Source organism: Sinocyclocheilus grahami, unplaced genomic scaffold, assembly GCF_001515645.1.
Source record: "Sinocyclocheilus grahami isolate Dianchi unplaced genomic scaffold, SAMN03320097.WGS_v1.1 scaffold1055.1, whole genome shotgun sequence".
Taxonomy (NCBI): Eukaryota; Metazoa; Chordata; class Actinopteri; order Cypriniformes; family Cyprinidae; genus Sinocyclocheilus; species Sinocyclocheilus grahami.
Genome location: NW_015506234.1, coordinates 493,453 through 515,256, shown reverse-complemented (window position 1 = coordinate 515,256; position 21,804 = coordinate 493,453). Strand labels below are relative to the sequence as shown.

At 35.4% G+C, this 21,804-nt stretch overlaps 1 protein-coding gene across 1 annotated transcript in view; it reads left to right on the top strand.

Annotated features, from left to right (window-relative positions):
- LOC107566194 (phosphatidylinositol 3,4,5-trisphosphate-dependent Rac exchanger 2 protein-like) overlaps nucleotides 1-21,804 on the top strand; it is a 116,026-nt gene that overhangs the window by 15,642 nt on the left and 78,580 nt on the right. The window contains exons 7-13 of the mRNA XM_016251566.1: nucleotides 138-287; nucleotides 1,236-1,380; nucleotides 8,659-8,759; nucleotides 11,979-12,082; nucleotides 12,188-12,237; nucleotides 16,670-16,745; nucleotides 17,233-17,305. Of these exons, the coding sequence (XP_016107052.1) occupies nucleotides 138-287; nucleotides 1,236-1,380; nucleotides 8,659-8,759; nucleotides 11,979-12,082; nucleotides 12,188-12,237; nucleotides 16,670-16,745; nucleotides 17,233-17,305 (699 nt within the window). The remainder of the gene's footprint in view (nucleotides 1-137; nucleotides 288-1,235; nucleotides 1,381-8,658; nucleotides 8,760-11,978; nucleotides 12,083-12,187; nucleotides 12,238-16,669; nucleotides 16,746-17,232; nucleotides 17,306-21,804) is intronic.

Below are 21,804 nucleotides of genomic sequence, written 5' to 3'. Positions count from 1 at the left end.
TCATGCCACATGTAGACAAACGGGCCACACAGACAAAAGAAAATATGTTTTGGAAAATCCAAGGAAGTGGCCTGGGAGGGCTATAAAAGGCACCTCTGACAGGCAGACATTGATTACTTGTCAGTGTTTTTCCTCAGCGGATTACCACAGCAGCGGGAACATCGTGAACAACGGCTGGAAGATCCACAACACAGCGAAGAACAAGTGGTTTGTCTGCATGGCGAAGACGCCGGAGGAGAAGCAGGAGTGGCTGGAGGCCATTTTAAAAGAGAGAGAAAGACGAAAAAGTGAGTAGTGATGTAATATTACCTGCTGAAAAAAAGAAGAAAATTACAATACGGCTCATTAAGTGTACTGTGAGGGAACAGAAGCCTTAATTTGTAATGTAATGGTCAGATTTTGCTGTACGATATTAAAATGTTGTAATTGTGCATTTTTTGTCAATCATTATTAAATATTTCTATTATTATAATGTTTTTTTGTTGTTTATTATATTATATTATTGTATTGTATTGTATTATATACACAGATAAAACAAAGTAAATATATAAACAAATTATAATTTGTAACAAGAAATATATTGACACAGTAAATCCTAAAATTAATGTAGATTCAATATAAAGAAAATATATTTTAAATAATATCTATATATTAGAATATTTTTACAATTTGTTAATTTGAGATTTAATGGTAAGATTTTGCTGTACAGTATTATAATGTAATTGTAATTGTGCATTTTTTGTTATTAATTATTATCAAATAGTGTTAATATAATGTATTTTTTTTATATAAATATATTATATTGTATTATTATTTTATATAAACATCTAAAACAAACGGAATATATAAACAAATTAAAATTTGTAACAATAAATATATTGACACATTGAATCCCGAAATTAATGTAGAATCAATATAAAGAAAATATATATTAAATAATCTATCTATATATAATAGCAATATAGTAGCATCTTTTTATAAAGTAATTTTAAGGTCAGCATCGCCAATACTGATACTGATACTGATACCTCTAATAAATATTATATATATGGTAACATTTACAATAAGGTTCCAGTTGTTAACATTATTTAACTACATTAGTTAACATTAACTAAAATATATACACACTATATACACAACACATGTACATACACTGTGCTAAATAGACAGCACATACACACATACAATCTGTGTAATTCTGTTCAGACAGTGCAATCTCTCGTTTGCTTTTGCAGCATTGAGACTGGGCATGGAGCAGGACACCTGGGTGATGATATCTGAGAAAGGCGAGAAGCTTTATAACCTCATGAGTAAACAGGGCCACCTCATTAAGGACCGCAAGCGCAAACTCACCACCTTCCCCAAGTGCTTCCTTGGAAGGTAGGTCAGCGAGAGCCGTCTCTCTGTGGTCTGTCTGTGTGGATAATGACTGTGATAGACTCCAGGAGAGATTACGCTGGGGGTCATGACCTGCAGTATCATGGGAGTGCGAGTGACATGCTGAGAATGAGAGTGTGTAGCTGTAGAAGTGACTGTAGTGACCGGAGTACATAACATTTCATGAACATCATAAATAACAGAGCAGTGCAGTATAATGGAGTTAGAGATGGACAGCATTCGGGTGAACAGATCTCAGGCTACTGTACATGATGAATAGATCTCAAACACTAAGTCGGGATCGTTTTTATTACCCGTCCATTTCTGTGCTTTTAAATCTGTCCTTTTCTGTAGAGTCCATCTGTCTTTTGTTTTTTCTTTTCTTTTCCTTGAAGAATTTGATTTATGTGTTAAAGAAATAGCTTCTAGGTCCTTTTTTTTGGTTGTGAATCTTCTTTTAAGAGCACTGGTTGAATGTGTTTGTACCTGCTTTTTATTTAGCAGTGTAAATCTGGTCTGTTTTAAATGGTACCCAGAGTTCCCTGCACCACTCAGTTTGTTTTTAAACTGTGTTCAAAAACACCACAGAGGTAACTAGCATACACTTAAAAAAAAATGCTGGGTTAAAAACAACCCAACTTGGGTTATTTGGCAACCCAGCGCTGGGTAAATATTGGACAGAACACATGCTGGGTTATTTTGACCCAGCTGGTTGGGTTAAACGTTTTTACCCAACATACTGGGTTGTTTTATTTAAGTCAACTATTGTTTAAAAAATATTATATTGCTGGCTTAAAATGGGCTGGAAATTAAACAATCACACAGAATTACTAGAGGCAACAGCAATAATCAAAAGAAGAAAATGTATTATTAGGCAAGAACACATGGACAAAATACATGACAAATTGAATTTATTTGGTGAATAGTTTACAATATCACATACATTTAAACTCGTTTAACAAGCATTTTAGACATAAAAATGTAGCATTTAAAAGTAGTAATTTAATTTAAAGGTGCAGTGTGTAATATTTAGGAGAATCTATTGACAGAAATGCAATATAATATACATAACTATATTTTCAGAGGTGTATAAAGACCTTACACAATGAACTGTTATGTTTTTATTAACTTAGAATGAGCAATTTATGTCTACATACACCGCGGGTCCCCTTACATGGAAGTCACCACCATGTTTGTACAATAGCCCTTAAAGGACAAACGGAGCGTGTTTCGTCACTATGTTGTTCTTGCGAATAAAACACTGACACAATGATGAACAAGTAACAATAATATTCGCAATAACATATCGTTTTATTGAGTACTTAAGAATTATATTAATATAATTCCTTAATTTACCTTTGTAAAGAAATCTCATTGCTGGCTACACTGCTGTCTCAGACCACGACATCTTAGTCCTGTATCGGCCACCGTAGCTTCTCTAAAGGGAGGGGTGAGCGGGGGACTGAGCCAGTGGTTGCAATTCGCATCCTCACCACTAATATTTACACACTGCACCTTTAATATTAAAGCTGCAGTCCGTAACTTTTTTGTGTTCAAAATTAAAGGTGCAATAGGTGATTGTCTTCAGAAACATTTTTTGTTATGCTGGTTGAAAGTCTCTTCACATCCCGATAGCAATCATTAAGTTAAGTGGTCTTAATGTATTTGTCTGTATTTATATATTTTGTGGAAGGCATAGGATCAAGAAATGTTCATCCAATCAAAACGCTCGGTCAGAGCGTTTTAATTGGCTTTCCTACCGGCCTGTCAACTTACAATATGTATTAGCATACCTCTGTGCACCGGGTTCGCGCAGACAGGATACGTCATCACCGCGTTCACGCACGCTGTGCAGACAGAGCGAGAATGGCATACAATCATCAACAACCAAATCTTCCTTCCTGGTATTGTAGTACTTTTAAAGTTTTCTCACCGGTGAATGACACATGATGTAGCCCAGCGGTTAATCCAGTCCTCGCACCAGCTCATTAAAAGTGAGCTACGTACATGAACTGTGTTCTGATCGATATGATCCCTACACAGTGTTCATTGCTCCCTACTCCCTGAGCCAGGGAAATCCGTTGAAGTTTACTTCACTTCGGAACATGGGCTGGAATTGGGAACCGCTGATGTAGCCTATTGTAGTAATTTTGTCTCTGGTCTGTGAGCGTAAATGCGTTCAGGGGGCGTGGCTTTGGACGGCAGTTGCAGGGAGGGTGGGACGTTCGCTTTCAGTGCTATCAGGCTAAAGTTAGCATTTTCCAAGATCTCCTACTGCACCTTTAACAAAATTTATATAATAAGCGAGCACACCATGAATCCATTTTCAAAACCGTGTTTTTGGCTTATAATAAATCACTACGGTACACCTATAATAAGTGTTTATATTCAGACTATTTTAGGAGTGGTCCGATAGGTACCGCTGCGGAGTAGCCCAGTACCTGCGTGATTCGTCATAGACATAAACAGAGAGAAGTAGCTCCGGCTACAATGTTCTTCCGCAAGACGCAAGGAGTTCTGTTTATTAACCGCTAGAGCACCAAAAGTTACGGACTGCAGCTTTAAAAATTGCTCCAGTAAAAGTTACTCCAGCAGTTACTCCAGTTTTCAGTGTCACATGATCCTTCAGAAATCATACTAATATAATGATTTGGTGCTCAAGAAACAATTAATTCTTATTATCAATACTGTAAACAGTTGTGCTACTTGATAATTTTGTTTAAACTGTGAGATAAATTTTTTCAGGACTTTTCAGAACAGCATTTATTTTGAGTCTTCAGTAACATTATAAATGTACTGTCACTTTTGATAAATTTATTGTGTCCTTGCTGAATAAAATAGTACACACACACACACACACACATATATATACGTACACCACTTTTGCATTGTTAACCCCAAATTACACTGTGATGCAATGCAGTGCTAGATTGTAACATGAAATTGTTTAGCATCAACCAACCAATCATAAACTACCTTAATGCTTGCCTCATTAAATATTCATGATGTGTCTTAACAATAACATTAACAGCAAAGGTGAGATTTAAACCAGTGCAGATTTATCTGGCAACATTTTCATATTTAGACAAGCAGGTATTAAAACAAATCAATTATTAACCTCATATATATGCAAATAAGAATATTAACCCAGAGATTTCAGATGAAACCTTATAACCTGACTACTCAGGATTAAGAACTAAACCAGGGAAATGTGAAACAAAATAACCCAGGATTATGTTAACCTAGGGTTTGGAATATTAATTTACCATGTTTTTTTTCAACGATTTAGTAACCACAAGGTAGTTTTCTGTACGAGTTATCATTGTTTTAGTAAATTTGATCTGATAGAAATATTGACGCCTACCTTTTGAAGATGTAAGTGTGAACATCTGCAGTCTGCATTACGCTGAAGCACCCAGACCAGAAAATATAAAGGAGATTGTTCCAAGATGTGTTGGATTTTTCCTGCTCTGATCTCTTTTGCTTTAAGTGTGGTTGGGAAATCCTTAGGCTGGGCTCAGATTAACTCAGCTCGACTGGCAATCCAGAAGTGTCTGTAGCTGGCATTCATAATTTAAACCCTTTGAGATGTCAATATGATAACCTCATTGTTCGCTAAAATAAGACACTCAAAACACTGTGACACTCAACCGCAAACAAGACTTTCATTCTTTAAAATATCATTTTAGGTTGGAATTTGCCTGTTCAAAGGAGATTATAATAAAAAAGCCTCCTCAAAGAACAACTGCTTATAGTTGTGGCCAGATCATTTTGTAAATGGATTTAGGGGTACAACTTTTTTCCCCCAGCGTTTCCAGACAGCACACAGACAGCGAGGTCTGGAGCGGGAATGGATTCATTAAGGATAGAGATCACAGACAGCAGATAATGTTCATGAGCGGGTGGTTTGTGCGTCTCAGAAAGCCAGATGGACTTAATAAACATATGACAGCAGAACCTGTGAAAATATCTCTCTCTGGGTGAGCGTGCTGAAACACTGTGGTGATCTGGCCACCGGTTTGTGTTACTATTTTAACATGTGATTCACAGCCAGTAGTATTTTTGATCAATCTCATCTCTGTTTGCTTCATGCATCTCTATGCCTCAACTATTTTAATTCTGCTCTGCTTTCATATAGTTCTCCCCTTGCAATAAGTGTCTCTCTCTTTGCTTTATGTGCTAAATTTACATGTTAAACTCTGAGTATTGAATTTGCAGCAAAGGTTAGCTCTTAATTAATAACGAGACTTAATTAAAACACTTGCTTTAAGGATATTGTAACACTTTATGGACTTTTGTGTTTGTTTTCATTTCATCCCTCGTGTTTTTTGACCTAGTTTCTGTCTCCCGTTGATTGTGTCATTATGTTCAGGTGTTTCGTGTCAATTATCCTCATTAACGTTCCCAATATAAGTTGCATTCTGTTCAGTGTTTGGTTGTCCGGTCTTGTCGATGTGTACGTGTGTTTTTGGCCTTCTTTCTATGGATTACGCCTATGTGGCTTATTAAAGACTGTGTATCATAATCTTCTTTGTCTTTGTGTGTTCCCTCATTGTTCACTATATTGAGTTAAACTCCATTTTTTTTAGAACAAGCTGTTCAAATAAATTGTTTTTTTTTTCTCATTCAGGACTAGCATATAGCATTTGGCAGATGCTTTTATCCAAACCAAATTACAATGCATTCACATTTATTAGTATTTGTGTCTAGGCATTCATGATTCATTGATTGATTGATGGATTGATTTCAGTATTAGTCACAGTATTGGATATTTATCAGCTGGTGTTTATTTAAATATGGACTCTAGTTTCCCCTAGTAAAAAAACTGTGCCATAATTAATTTTAAATACATATATTTCATATTAAGTATACTTCAAACCATTAACATTTATTGACATGTGACTTAAGACTTACTGATATAAAATTATAATTGCACTTTAATTGAAGTATTTCTTTATTGCACAATGCACATTTCTTAATATTATGCCTAAAATGTGTTTGATTATCACTACTGTATGATCTCTGTATATCCGTCTTTAAATGCAAGATATTTAAAGTATACCTGAACTATATTTGCTATAGTTCCACTTTAGCACAATCAAATGTACGTTACGGGGCTGACGAGACGTGAGACTTGCGGATCCATTCGCAGAGCTTTATTAGACACAGACAGAGACGTGGTCATACAGCAGGCATGGGTCAGATGAGGGCAAACAGGTATATGGTGGGCAAAACACAAGAATAGTCCTAGAGCTAGCACAGGTCGATGATCGGCAGACAGAATCAAAAGGGGCAAGACAAAAGGGGTGAATCCAGGGAACCAGGCGAAGATCAGAAACCGGGAAGGCTAAGGCTAAGGCAAATGACTAGGGCTAAGGCTAAGGCTAAGGCAAACGACTAGGGCTAAGACTAAGGCTAAGGCAGCATTTGGCAGATGCTTTTATCCAAACCAAATTACAATGCATTCACATTTATTAGTATTTGTGTCTAGGCATTCATGATTCATTGATTGATTGATGGATTGATTTCAGTATTAGTCACAGTATTGGATATTTATCAGCTGGTGTTTATTATTTAAATATGGACTCTAGTTTCCCCTAGTAAAAAAACTGTGCCATAATTAATTTTAAATACATATATTTCATATTAAGTATACTTCAAATCCATTAACATTTATTGACATGTGACTTAAGACTTACTGATATAAAATTATAATTGCACTTTAATTGAAGTATTTCTTTATTGCACAATGCACATTTCTTAATATTATGCCTAAAATGTGTTTGATTATCACTACTGTATGATCTCTGTATATCCGTCTTTAAATGCAAGATATTTAAAGTATACCTGAACTATATTTGCTATAGTTCCACTTTAGCACAATCAAATGTACGTTACGGGGCTGACGAGACGTGAGACTTGCGGATCCATTCGCAGAGCTTTATTAGACACAGACAGAGACGTGGTCATACAGCAGGCATGGGTCAGATGAGGGCAAACAGGTATATGGTGGGCAAAACACAAGAATAGTCCTAGAGCTAGCACAGGTCGAACCCTGAGTGGTCAGCTAAATATCTACAGTGGATCTAAAATATGAATAGTTAACTATAACTAGTTATGGTTAATTATTCATATTTCCCCATGAGATGATTCGCTACAGCACACAGACTGAAGTAGTTTAAGTCTTTGGTTCTTTTAATTGTGATGATTTTGGCTCACATTTAACATATAGTTACATGTGTCACTTGAGCTACTGGAACATCTGTATTTCTTGATTAAAAACCTGCTGTCTGAAATTAGTTTCAATAATACCGTGGTTTTATGTACAGTTCAATTATGCAGAAATGCAGGTAACAACTTTAAAGCAATTACCAAAGTGACAGCAGACTGACAAACCTTTATTTCTTGTCTTTTCACTATTTCTCTTTCAATCATTGAATCTAATAATTCTGTCACAGGCACTGTGCTGATGTTATGCTCTACATTTGTACATTCTGTCTTGTTGTGTTCATCTTTCTTTATTCATTTCGTTCACTGTCATTTTCTTTTTCTGTTTCTATCTTTCCATATCATTAATTCAGTCAGCGAAAAAGCATTATCCGAACTTAAATGGTTGTAATTTATGAACGTTTTGGAATACAGACCTAAGGTTGGCCTCTTTTTATACAAATTCTATCTCCTAAAACCTCAGAGGTCTGCTGGAGTCTGAGATGTTTCTCATGCTGTATCACCATTGGGTTCCATAAACTCTGGGAAGAGCTGCAGGATTACACTGGTGGAGCTTGGCATGTTCGTTTTGGTTTTGCGGAGAGGTGGGGAGGGAGTGGAATCAGATATCCTCCACTGAGACAGTGGCTTTACCCAGCAAAATTACTAAATTATACAGGGCAGTCAGTTTAGCTTTATCGGGAGAAAAAGACTGAATTAAGAAACCAGAGAAAGATTGAAAAAGAGTAGGAGAGAAATAGAAAAGGAGTAAATCTTTTTTTATTCTAATCTCTGCATTGTTAAGGGGATCAATGAATGGATTGATAGATAGATGGATCGATAGAGGGTAGATGCTGGATAGTAAATAGATGAGTAGAAAGAAAGAAAGAAAGGAAAAGTGATCAGACTTATACTCCACCTCACTGCACAAGAAGACTATTAATTATCGAGCTCGTCTCTGTGGTGTGATCACTCAGTTTTAATGGATTTTGTTGACAGTCATTCATATAATTTATGGGTCCCTCTTTGTTTGTCCTCACATTATTTATATGTCCTCCATCTCTCTTTTCTTAGTGAGTTTGTGTCTTGGCTGATGGAGATCGGAGAGACCAATAACCCAGAGGAAGGGGTTCATTTGGGCCAGGCTCTCCTGGAAAACGGCATCATACACCACGGTTAGTAATATTTCCACTCTATTGATCTTTTACTAACATATTCTGACTTTCTGTGTGTCAGTACTGGCTAAAATTTTTACAGTGACTTTGTTATATAACTGGGGTTTGTGAACTAATAATTATTTAATAATTAAGTTATAAAGACGTTAAATTGAAATTAATAATAAAAAATATAAGTAATCATAATAAAACATTTACTATGAAAGAAAACCTATGTATCATGTGACCAGTAGCAGACATCAGAAAACTGTGAACATGTGAATGTATTGTTAAATTATTAAAATATCAACTTAAAATTTCAGAGGGTACTTCAAGTAAACATTTTAGGTCAAAGGAATTAATCTGACAAATATGTTTGGAAATTTGTGCTGAATACAAAGCGTTGACTTAATTAAATAGAATTAGAGAGAAAACAAAACATTTCTGTCAATGTTTTTACTCGCCCTCATATCTTTCCAAACCTGTATCACCTTCTGTGCAACACAAATTATGTTTTGAAAAATGGCTCAGTGTTTATTGATCTATGTAATCAAAGTCAATAGAGTCCAGTGCTGTTTTGTGACTCACTGATTTAGATTGTATGGACAAACCTTAAAAACTACATTCTTTAAAATATAATCTTTTGTAATCTGCATAAGAGGAAAGGTCATACAGGTTTGAAATGAGTGAATAAAGTATGACTGAAATTTAATTTATTTTGCCTTGGTTATAATAATACTGTATGAATTAGAGGGATAGATAAGAGTCAGATAGCAAATGATAAAATACAATACAGACAAAACTTTTAAAACATATGCAAATCTTATAAATATGAAAAAAGGCAATACATCTTATTGAACTAAAGGCTGTTTGCTATCAGTCAAAACGAGTAGATAGACATTTATTTCATGCATGTCTAGCTCAAATAATCAGTTGAATTTTCATCAACACCGTTTGTGCACTGTTAATATATTAAAGGGATAGTCCACCCAAAAATGAAATTCTGTCATTATTTACTTCTCCTCATGTCTTTCCAAACCTGTATTCAAAAGAATGTTGGTAACCAAACAGTTTTGGGTCCCTTTGACTTCTATTGTCTTTTATTTCTTTTTTTGTCCATATGGAAGTCAAAAGCATTTGGTGATCAACAATCTTCAAAATATATTTGTATGTATTGCACAGAAAAAAAAAGTTTGGAATGATATGAGGGAAAGTAAATGATGACAGAATTTTCATTTTAGGTGAACTATCCGTTTAATGCAGATGGCTGATTAGACAAATAGCTCTCTTAATATTTCAAGAGCCCTGACATCATTGTTCTCAAGCCCTGAGGAATTCTGGGAGCGTCCAAGAGCAGATGGCTTTTTATAACTTTGTCTATGTTTATATAAAGTGTTACAAATATGCATCCCTTCACACCCTGCTGTTTCTTTAATACTGAGGGAAATGGCTGGTCTTCTGTCTGCTATTTCTTTTGTCATTTGTTTGGGCGGTGGGGTCCAATTCTGCTTAATGCATGCTCACCGTATGGACTAGTTTTTTCCCTAAAGGAGACTGACTGGCTTTGAGCCAGGACTTCATGCTAAATCACTTTTCACTTCACCGCTTCCTAACAGGGAGAAATAAATTTGAGCATTAGGGCCCTCTGTCCACTCGCTCGCATTTACAGCTTTGGTGAGAAAGATTTTTAAGCCTTTGCTGAGTGTTCGCTGAGGAGGATGAATTAATTTGGCAGAAACAGCAGGATTACTTTTCATAAGCATGTTAGTGTTACTTGCATTTGTGCTTACATGGAGCTGAAAGACTCTAAATTCCATTGAAAGATTCTGAAGGTCCTTAAAAGTTTTTGTAGCCTTTTGTGGCATTGTAAAACTTTTTAATACTAACAAAGATATTCAATCAGCCTCATTGTATAGAATTTCTGTTGCCTTGCACATGCAAAATGAATCAAAATAGAGTATAAGCCATGCGTTTTAAATCTTTACATTACATTCTAAAAAATGCTGGGTTGTTTCAACCCAACTTTGGGTCAAATATGGACTAACCCAACTTTTGGGTTAAAAATGTAATGTAAAAATTTAACCCAACGGTTGGGTTAGTCCATATTTGACACAAAGTTGGGTTGAAACAACCCAGCATTTTTTTTAGAGTGTACAGTGTTAATGTTGTATTTATTTGGAATAGAATTGCTTATGAACAATGCAAAAAGTAATAAACAAATAATAATAATAAAAAAATCAGTTACTTTCACCTTTAGCAAATATGTTTAAAATTACAAAATGAGTCCTGTCTTTGTATAAAAGCTGTTTTATTCTTCATAAAGCAGGCTGCCACATCATTTTGAGATCACATGACCAGCTGAATAATTCTCTACTGTATGCTTCATCTGCATAGCTCCCCTGTAATTGGACAATTGTAATAGTGGAATTAACTACAGCTCGAAATAACTACTATTTTAATACATTTTAAATTTTAGTAAATTGAAATCTAAACTGAATATATTACACTGTGTATAAAAAAGGGTTAAAAATTATTTTTAAAAAGTGTTCACAAAACTTTTCATCTACTATGTAATTATTTTTGAGAGTGCTTGTAAATTAACTTTATCAGTATTATTGCTAATATAGTTGGTAATATTTCCTTTTATTTATATACTTAACTCTCCCATTTGGGGTTTTTCCAGTTTAGAAGTTTCTGAAAAATTATTATTGATTTTTTTTTCTCCCCAAAGCTACATTTATTTGATCAAAAATACAATAAAAACAGTAATATTATGGAATAGTATTACAATTTAAAATAACTATTTTCTATTGCAATACACTTTAAAATGTAATTTTTTCCTGTGATATCAAAGCTGAATTTTCAGCATTGTTACTCCAGTCTTCAGTGCCTCATGATCTTTCAGAAATCATTCTAATATGCTGATTTGCTGCTCAAGAAACATTTCTTATATTAAAAACAAAATTTTTGTGGAAACCATGATACATTTGATCTATCAGGATTCTGTGATGAATAGGGCATTCAAAAGAACAGCATTTATTTGAAATTGAAAAATTGTAACTGTAAAAAACGGGCACTTTTGATCAAATTTCATGCTTCCTTGCTAAATAAAAGTATTGATTTCTTTTGAAAAAAATTGCACTGACTCCAAACTATTAAACAGTAGTGAAAATGTAAATTTATGTGGATACATTTTGTTCTAGCCTTAATTTAATCTCCACACTCTTAAACTTATTTCAGTCACAGACAAGCACCAGTTTAAGCCGGAGCCAGTGCTCTATAGGTTCCGCTATGATGACGGCACATACCACCCTCGCAGCGACATGCAGGATGTCATCTCCAAGGTAACTCAAGCAGCCATGCTCTACTAAATGGCTGCTTTCCCTCTGTCACTTTCTGCCCTTTGGAAAAGTTTGGCATACAATAACAGATGTCCTTCTTCCCCTCAGGGTGTGAGGCTGTTCTGCAGACTCCATAGTTTATTCACACCGGTGATCAGGTAAGGAGCCAGTAGCTTAGTTCCACCTCATTACAGCTGTCTCTAGTCACACCAGCTCTTCCAGGTGCATTCGCAGCCCTGTCGCTTCTCCTTCCGCTCTAAAGATAGCACCTATAGGAAAAAACTAGAGGCTGATTATAGTGATAAAAATCGGGTTTTATCCATAATTAGTTCAGTTATTTATACTTTTATGCATGTTTAAGCTCCTAATAAGATAACTGTGTAGCCATTGTCTTATTTTTAGTGCATGGAGTTAAAGACAATGTTGTGTCATGCTCCTATGTGAGTAATCAGAGTGGAAGCCCTAAATGTGAAACAGGTGCATTCCGAGATTTTGGCAGCTGACAGACCACAGGACATTAATTCTGCAAGCTAATGGACTCTGAGGGCACGTTTTCTTGTTCAGATGATCAGATGGATCCATTTTCCAATTTTCTGCTAAATTCTACTATAGTTGTTGAAGGCCTGTTGGGTTGTACTGTGTGTGTGTGTGTGTGTGTGTGTGTGTGTGTGTGTGCGCGCGCGTACGTGTGAGTGAGTGAGTGTGTGTGTGTGTGTATATATATATATATATATATATAGTAAAGATGGACAATGTGAAACAAAGGAAATGTAGAATATTACTATTTGCAATTATAAAATATGTTAATATATTTAATTTGAAATATTTTAACAAAACCTTTGAGTAGTGCACTAGAAAATTCTGAAATTTAAATATAATATGTAAATATAATTTATAGAATATATAAATTCTGAATTCAAAATAAAACTTGAAATATCACTAGAAACCCCACTACATTTTTATGTGTATTTAGCCCTATTTCGACAGTAATTGTATGTAAAGGGGATGTAAGATAATTTCCGTATTTACAGGGGCTAGTAATTTTATTGCCATCTGAATACAGAAGATCCGTGTTTTTCTCCCACCACATGAATAAAAATGAATGACTGATTATTTTACTAGTCAAACAAGTTAACGTCCACACACTGTGAAAAATGACCGTGAATTTAACGGTAAAAGACTGTAAAAATGCTACAGTAAAAACCTGTTAAATGGTTAACGGTAAATTCCCCTACTATATACGGTGAAAAACTGTATTGGACACTACATGTATTGGACATTACTTTTACGGTAGTATACTGTTTTTGGAAGTGAAAAAGACCGTATAATTTACTGTGAATAACCATAAATTTACATTCCCAGAATTCTCTGCATTACATTTCAACTTTAATGTTTTTTTTTGTTGAAATAACTATGTTTCTTCTTAGTTTTTTCTTATAAGTTTTGTATATTAGGGTTGTGTGTTACACCTAATGTTGTTAAATGAATGTTTATTGCATTATTTCAGTTTCATGTGTGTTACCATGATGGTGTTTAGTGTTTGTGTGAATGACACTCTGCACCTTCTATATATGTTATTATTTAAAAGCTGCTTGTGATGGGCTTCATCACCACCTGCATTTGGTGGTTATCATTGTATTACAAAGGTACAAAACAGATTTCAGTACTTCAATAGGTTGGTATATTAACATTATATCAGTTAATGAAATTACGGTGTTTAACTGTAAATGTAAGTTAAAACCGTAAAACCTAGCACGTTGCTACTGTATTTTTTATGGTAAAATTCCGGCAACCACAGCTGCTGTTTTTTTACCGTAAATTTTATGGATTTTTTTTTACAGTGCATTTTTAAAAAGACATCCAACATTTTGAGACAGGAAATTTAAACCATAGCATGTCAATTTTCCTATTTTTTATATGATGTTAAAGTAATAAAATAAGAAAAAGGATATTATTTTTCTATAATTAAATTAAGTATGATTTATTAATTGTCCAAGCAGTAACAGACATTTTGTTTACAGCTGACAATCATGTGACTGGCCACATGAGCAGCATGTTCCCATGTTCGTAGGAACTCGCCTCCTCCACCATGAACAAATCGTCATCAGAATGCATGAGTTTTATCACGAAGACGCCATGCAAATTTATTTTTACTGACATCCCCTTGAGAAACTTAAGTATTTTTAAGTAGGTCTTAAGAATCCATATATTCTCACATTTCTGTACCCTGTACTGAGGATCCCTTCCTTGCAAAGCTATAATTGGAGAATCCAGTTCTAGTTTAATTATCTGGTATTTCCTGCTGGTTAGAGAGGCTCTGGAGGGCTTTCTCACCCCCGCCTTACCCACATAAAAAAAAAACATTCAGCTCTTCTGCGCCCCAAAATCCAGGATGAGTAACATTCCTGACATACTGTGTAACAGTGAGAAGTAGAACAAAAAGAAAGTCAATATCTAAGAGTGTTTAAAAATGACCAAATGCCCAAAATCAGGAGACTGAGGAGGATTTGAAAGGTTTGGTTGACTTTGCACACACTTGTCCTACAGATTGCAGTACTCTTGTGCCAGGCATATGACTGCCTGTGGTAACGCTGTTTACCCTCATTTTTCACGCTGACAGTTCTGGGTACAGCTACAGAGGAAAGGGCTGGCTCCATGTCTGTAGCGGTTAAATCATGGCAAGGCCTGTCCAGAATCACACTTCTGGTCTGTGATTAAAACAAATCCTTATATAATCGAACAGAAACCATCACACACACTTGAGATGCATGTCGAGAGAGGATTCCTTTGAGAGAAAAGGCACATTTCCTGTCATCGAGGTGTTTGGTTGTGTAAAAATGTAATGGGGATGTTTCTCTTTAGAATTCTCTGAATTGCGAACAGCTAAGTTTGGAGTTGAGTGTGTGTGTGTGTGAGTTGTAGGGTGTGGGCCCTTGCTTAGCCCTCTGACCTAGCGCAGTGAGTGTCCCACAAGAGACCCTTGGCTTCATGGGAAAATCTTTGCTCCATTTCATTTCCTGTGGTCTGGAAGCAGCCACAAAGCATCCATTTGACCCATTCCAGGCCCTGGAGCTGGACCAAACTGAGCTGAGACACCTGCTGACCTCTGCTGGAGCTAAGAATCATATGGGGTCTTGAAACGTGTTTTTTAAAAATGACATTTTTTTAAATTGACACACCATCTTAAATACACAATACCAGTGGCTAGACACTTAAGAAACAGCGTGAGATGCAATGCAGTGGCCAAAGAGACCCATCTGAATGGTTATGGCTGTAGCAGTGTGTTCTGCTGTTACTTTTCCAGAATGGTTTAATTGCGTAAACCTGTCATTTGCACACTGTCAGAGGGCTAATCCAACCATGTTTAAAGTTGTATTTTTTCCATTCTTTCATGTCTTCACACATCCCAAAAGTGACAACCAGGATGTTCTGTTTAGCAAATAATGAATCATTAACTCTTGAAACTTGCACTTGAAAATAAGTAGCTCACAACTGAAAAAAAAGAGATTTGTTCAGATTCATTTAGTGGTTTGTTCATGGATTTTTTTCACTGATTAATTCAGTGGCTTTAGGTGGTGACAAGTTTTTTTTTGTTTTGTGTGTGTGTTTGGAGTGTGCCATTAAATTCAATGTTTTTTAAACTCAATGATTCATTAAAAATAACAGTTATTCATGGATTAATTCACTGATTTGTTCATGAGTTCATTCACAGATTCATTCAGTGGCTTTAGGTGGTGACAAGTGTCTTTTGGTGATTTGTTCATTGGTTTGTTTAATGACTTTAGGTGGCAACAAGTGTTTTTTGAGTGAAACAATGAATCATTACCTCGATTCATTAAAAATAAGCTATTGACGATTGAACAAATTTGTTCTGATTAATTCACAGATTCGTTCACTGATTTATTCAGTGGCTTTATATGATGACAAGTGCCTTTTTAAATGAGACATTAGCTCAATGATTTATTAAAAATCACATTTTCCCCCCCCAAAAAAAAAAAAAAACAGGTGTCCACAATTGAAAAAAAAAAATCGTGCAAAGCCAAAGAGAAAGACTTTGGTAATGATTAAAGTATTGAAGTGAGTTTACTTTGATCATGTAAACAGTAATTTGCACATTGTCAGCATGCTAATCAAAGCACCACTGCTAAAAATGTCAAAACTAAAAAAAAAATGTAAGAAAAAAACTGACTAGTTAATTAGTTGGCTGTCGTGATTCATTGACATTTTCTCTCACTGAACATCTCCACTTTGCATTGATAAAAAAAATCCACTTTTAGCTTTCCAGATCAACTTTGTGTCATTTAGCGTGGCCAGCAAGAGCAAAATATGTGCAGAGGGTCCTTATTCGGTCAAACATTATGACCCCTGTGCAACCCTAAAGAAAATTCAAGGTAAAGAACTTGTTTGGGCCTCAAAAAATCGAGAGGAAAGGGTTGTTGTGACGTAAAAGCCCAGAACAGCTCTCTCAAGAGCTTTTCAGGCAGATGCAAGTCAGGGCAAAGGTTAAAGTTTAGCTTGAAATGTGTGTCTCTTGAGGCTACTGTAAAGAGGAGACATTTTTAAGTCAAATGTTCCTTGTTTTCCAAACAGGGATAAGGATTATCATCTACGAACGTATAAATCGGTGGTGATGGCCAACAAGCTGATAGACTGGCTGATAGCACAGGTAAGATTTGAGTCTGAATGTTCTGTATTATGATACAGCTTTATAGACAGATTAGAAACACATTGACCTCCATAGGAAATGAGACAAGAGGAAAGAATGGAGCAAAAGTGGTAGCTATTTCCTAAACAGGCCGGATAATCTCAAATATGCTGAGACGGAAGAGAACTGTAACAATAAACCAGCGTCTAGCCACATAGTCAAATTCTGTCTATGTTAAAATAGACTAGTCATCATTAGAATACAGATTTTGATTACGTTTGAAGTGTGGTTCGGATATTTAGAGGCAACTTTCACAGTTAATGAGTGTTAAAGATGATGTATTGTGTTTGACTATGAAATTATTACCAGGAGGACAAGTGACCCTTCAGAGTTGTCACACAGTGGTGATCGGACCACAGTGGTGTTTGTGTGAATTAAATGTGCTTTTCTGTAGCTCAAAGGAGGGTGCAGACAATGAGAGTGGCACTTGTCTCTTTCTCTTATGAAGGGTGACTGCCGAAGCAGAGAAGAGGCGCTGATCTTGGGGGTGGAGCTGTGTGACAATGGATTCATGCATCATGGTATGATAGCTGCTGTTTATGTCATTGTTTTTTTTATTTCCTCTCTTCTTTTCCTGTGTGTCTGTCTGATTTCTTTTGGTCTCTTTGACACTGTATCTCTGTCAAAGTTGTCTTTTTGTGTATGTGTCATGTTAACTCATCTCAAAAGTGTCAACTGGGATGTTTTAAGCATAAATCAAAGAAACTCTTGTGAGGTTTGTATACTTTAAAACAACAGCAACAATGTCAAAAATACAATTTGCCTATGGGAAAAGGGAAATAGACTTTTAATTTTAGATTTTAATTGATCTCAGTCACTTTTTTTTTGCATCTGTTCACCCAAAAGATTTGTTTTCTGATTTAGATTCATTCAGTGATTTGTTCACTGACTAGTTTTATGGCTTTAAGGATTGATAAGTATTTATCTGTGTGTGTTTTGAGTGAGTCATTGAATAATTAACTCAACAATTCATTAAAAAATAACAGTTGTTCATTACTCCAAAAAAGCAATCACACAAAAGAAGATATTTCAGTGAACAATTTGTTCACCAAAAAAATACTTGTTCCAATATTTTTACTGATTTGTTCATGGATCCATTCATTCACTAGTAAAAAATTATATATTTAAAATACATTTATTTCATACTAAGTATATTTCAAATCTGTTATCACTCGAGACTGATATAAAAATTATAATTAAACTTTATTTGAAATACTACTTGTACACAAAGCAGATATTTTAATATTAGGCCTAAAATGTCACTATTGATGAGGATTGTATGATCTTTGAATAATATCGGTCTTTAAATGCAAGATTTTTAAAGTGCACCTGAAGTATACTTGCAATAGTTTCACTTTAGCACAATCAAATATACTTCAGTATATCTTTATTTGAACTTCAGCACTACTTTTGCACAATTAAAGTGTATTAAGTACAACATTTGTTGTTCCAATTTAGCAGACTTTAAGGGGTTACTCCACCACAAAATGAAAATGTTGTCATTAATCACTTACCCCCATGTCGTTCCAAACCCGTAAAAGCTTCATTCGTCTTCGGAACACAATTAAAGATATTTTGGATGAAAACCGGGAGGCTTGTGACTGTCCCATTGACTGCAAAGTAATTAACACTGTCAAGGCCCAGAAAAGTATGAAAGACATTGTCAAAATAGTCCATCTGCCATCAGTGGTTCAATCTGAATTTTATGAAGTGACGAGAACACTTTTTGTGCAGAAAGAAAACAAAATATCGACTTTATTCAACTTTTTCTTCTCCTCCGTGACACTTCCTGCAAGTGCGTTCATGAGTTCACGGACTATTTTGACGATGTCTTTCATACTTTTCTGGGCCTTAAAGGGGTTATATGATGCGATTTCAAGTTTTCCTTTCTCTTTGGAGTGTTACAAGCTCTTGGTGCATAAAGAAGATCTGTAAAGTTGCAAAGACTAAAGTCTCAAATCCAAAGAGATATTCTTTATAAAAGTTCAGAGTCAGCCACACCTACCTAAAGCGGCTCGTTCTAACACGCCCCCACATATCTACCTCACTATGTGGGAAGATTTGCATAACGCCGCCCAAATGTTCAAAGGGCAGGGCATAGAGGAGAAACAATAATGTACAGTATGTGGAAAATAATGTGTTTTTTGAACTTTAAACCGCATAAACACATTTCATTACACCAAATACACAAAATAATGTTCTTTTTAGCAGCATCATATGACCCCTTTAACAGTGTTAATTACTTTGCAATCAATGGGACAGTCACAAGCCTCCCGGTTTTCATCCAAAATACCTTAAATTATGTTTCGAAGACGAACGAAACTTTTACGGGTTTGGAACGACATGGGGGTAAGTGATTAATGACAAAATGTTCATTTTGGGGTGGAGTTACCCTTTAAGGGCCAGATTTACTAACAGCTTGCACCAGGGCAAACCAATAGTACTGTCAGGATTTACTAAAGACACGCAGTGAAGAATTAGCGCTGAAAAAACATGGACACAGTTATTTTTGCGCCTGACCTTATTGAATATGCATTTGTAGGAGTTTCCCTTTCAGACGCAAAATTTATGGGAGGAGAGTATTAAAATGAGTCTCAAGTCTCAAGCAGTTAACAGCCTACTTCAGAAATGAGTAATCAAATATAAAATAAAACAGCATAGTCTTCACTGTAAGAATTAAATGTTCTTTGTTTCTTATTAAAGCTACAAAAATCCTTCACTTAAGAGCAGTATGTGATTTTGAATTGGTCTTTTGTTGTTTGATTAATATTAAGCACACAGTCGCAGCAGGAATATAGCCCGCTGTCACTTTAAGAGCAGCACGGATCCAATTTACCGTTACACATGTATTTTCATTCTCAACTCTTTACGTTCATTTATTAAATGAGCGACGAAGGTATACATGAATAATCGCTAAGCGCCGCATTTTAACACAATTTTGCATGTATTTGACCATTTAGGGGCACACCTTGAGCTAAAAGATGACTTTACATGTCCGTGTTCTGCTCAAGTTCTCTTTCACACTTTTAAAAACATGAATAAATGTAATATACTTATATAAATCAAGCACATCCCATTTTGCAAAAGTCACGTTACATGATTTTACTGATTTGCACTTGAAATTGAGCTTTTATGGAATAGCGAAAGCGCAGCGCTGGAAAGGGGGTGGAATGGGGCGCAATAATTGTTTTATCTCGATTATTGTATTTTCATAATCGTTGGAGGCTAAAATCAAAATCGAAACTGTTTTTAGATTAATTGCACAGCCCTAATTTGTAGTATACTTAGCATGAAATAAATGTATTTCAAATATAATTTAGTATATTTTTCACTGGGGTTGGTTTGTTCACTGATTCATTTTTTGATTTGTTCAATGTGTTGCGACAAGTGTCTTTTTGTGTTTTTTGAGTGACATTGAACTTAATCGTTCATTAAAAATAACAGTGGTTCACAACTGAAAAAGCAACTCAGATATGAGAAAAAGAGAATAATTTGTTTACTTTAATGAATTTTTCACTAAATAGATAGATAGATATATAGATTCTTCTTGAGTAAATTTATTTTGTTTTCAGGACATTTTTAATAGAAAGCATAACAAAATATTAATTAAGAAAAATATTTGTGTAGTGTATGGGGTGAATTCACATTGCAAAACTTTTCCTCTAACTGGATTCTGCACATTCTGACTCTCGACAACAGCCTTGACCTTCTCCACAATCCAAGGTTGACTGGCTAGTTGTCATGGCAACCGTTTGTTTGCAGGATTCGGGTCTCATTTTCAGGGCACTCGATGCCAAAGTCCACATCATGCTCGTGTGACTCATTTATCGTCTAACATGGGCTGCTCCCAACAGCCTGAAATTGAGTCTTAAACGTGGCAAACTACCAACAAATTTATAGAACGTAATAACTTGACTGGCTGTGCTTTCATTTTTTGGCCTTGTGTGCGATCATGGCATTCATCCAGTTAAGATGATTCACTGGGTTATGTGACCATTAAAGCTAATTCAGCTTTCTCTAATCTCACCCATAGACGTGTGGAGAACACTGGACCTCTTTTTCTCGTTGGGGTATTTTTGCTACAAAAGTGAAGGGATTGTTTAGAGCCCATGTTGCCGGGGTGACAGATTGAAATCCTGGCCTGTTCCTTTTCACGGGACCCACTTTCCATAGAAAAGGCTTCCCCTCTGAAACTTTCTGTACGGTTCTTGTCATTCCAGTACATTATGTGTTTCCCTCTTGTGTGTGGCACACAAATTCAATTTTCACATCAATTTGATCCGTATCTGCTGCATGACAAGCAGCAGCCAAAACAACAACAAAGTAGTTGCTATAAAGTTGCTTTTTGCTGTGTGTTATTGAAAAACAGTTGAATAGTTGTCAAATAACATGTTCTTGAACATAAAAAAAAATAAAAATCAAGAGTTAAGGTAAGTATAATCGCCCATAATGTAATATATAATATAATATAATCATTTACAGTAATAATAATATCATTTTTTTTGTATTATTATTATTTTTTATTATTTAAATTATTTGGTAATTTAACTCATGCACACACACACACACACACACACACACATACACACACACACACACGTGTTGTGTGTATGTGTAAGTGTATGTTCATCAAGTGGTGACCCAACATTTTTATGCTGCAAAAGTAAACAAACATGTTATTAGAATGAATATATATATACAGTGGTGTGAAAAAGTGTTGGCCCCCTTCCTGATGTTTGTGACCTCCCAAACATACCAGCAAGTATGAATGAATGGCTTAAGTGTAATGGTCCGGACCATTACACTTAAACATGCAGTCAACTGGTTTGACAGTTTTGGCTCATGAGAGACTGAAGTTCACATTCTAGGAGCAGCTCCAAAATATGAATTGTAATAAAATGTCACTGTATGACAAAGCCAAAGCTACTAAGTCATGATAACTGTGACATGTGTACTCTGATTTCAGATGAATGGCTCAAGAAAAACTAAATTAAGGTTTTGGAGTGGCCAAATCAAAGTC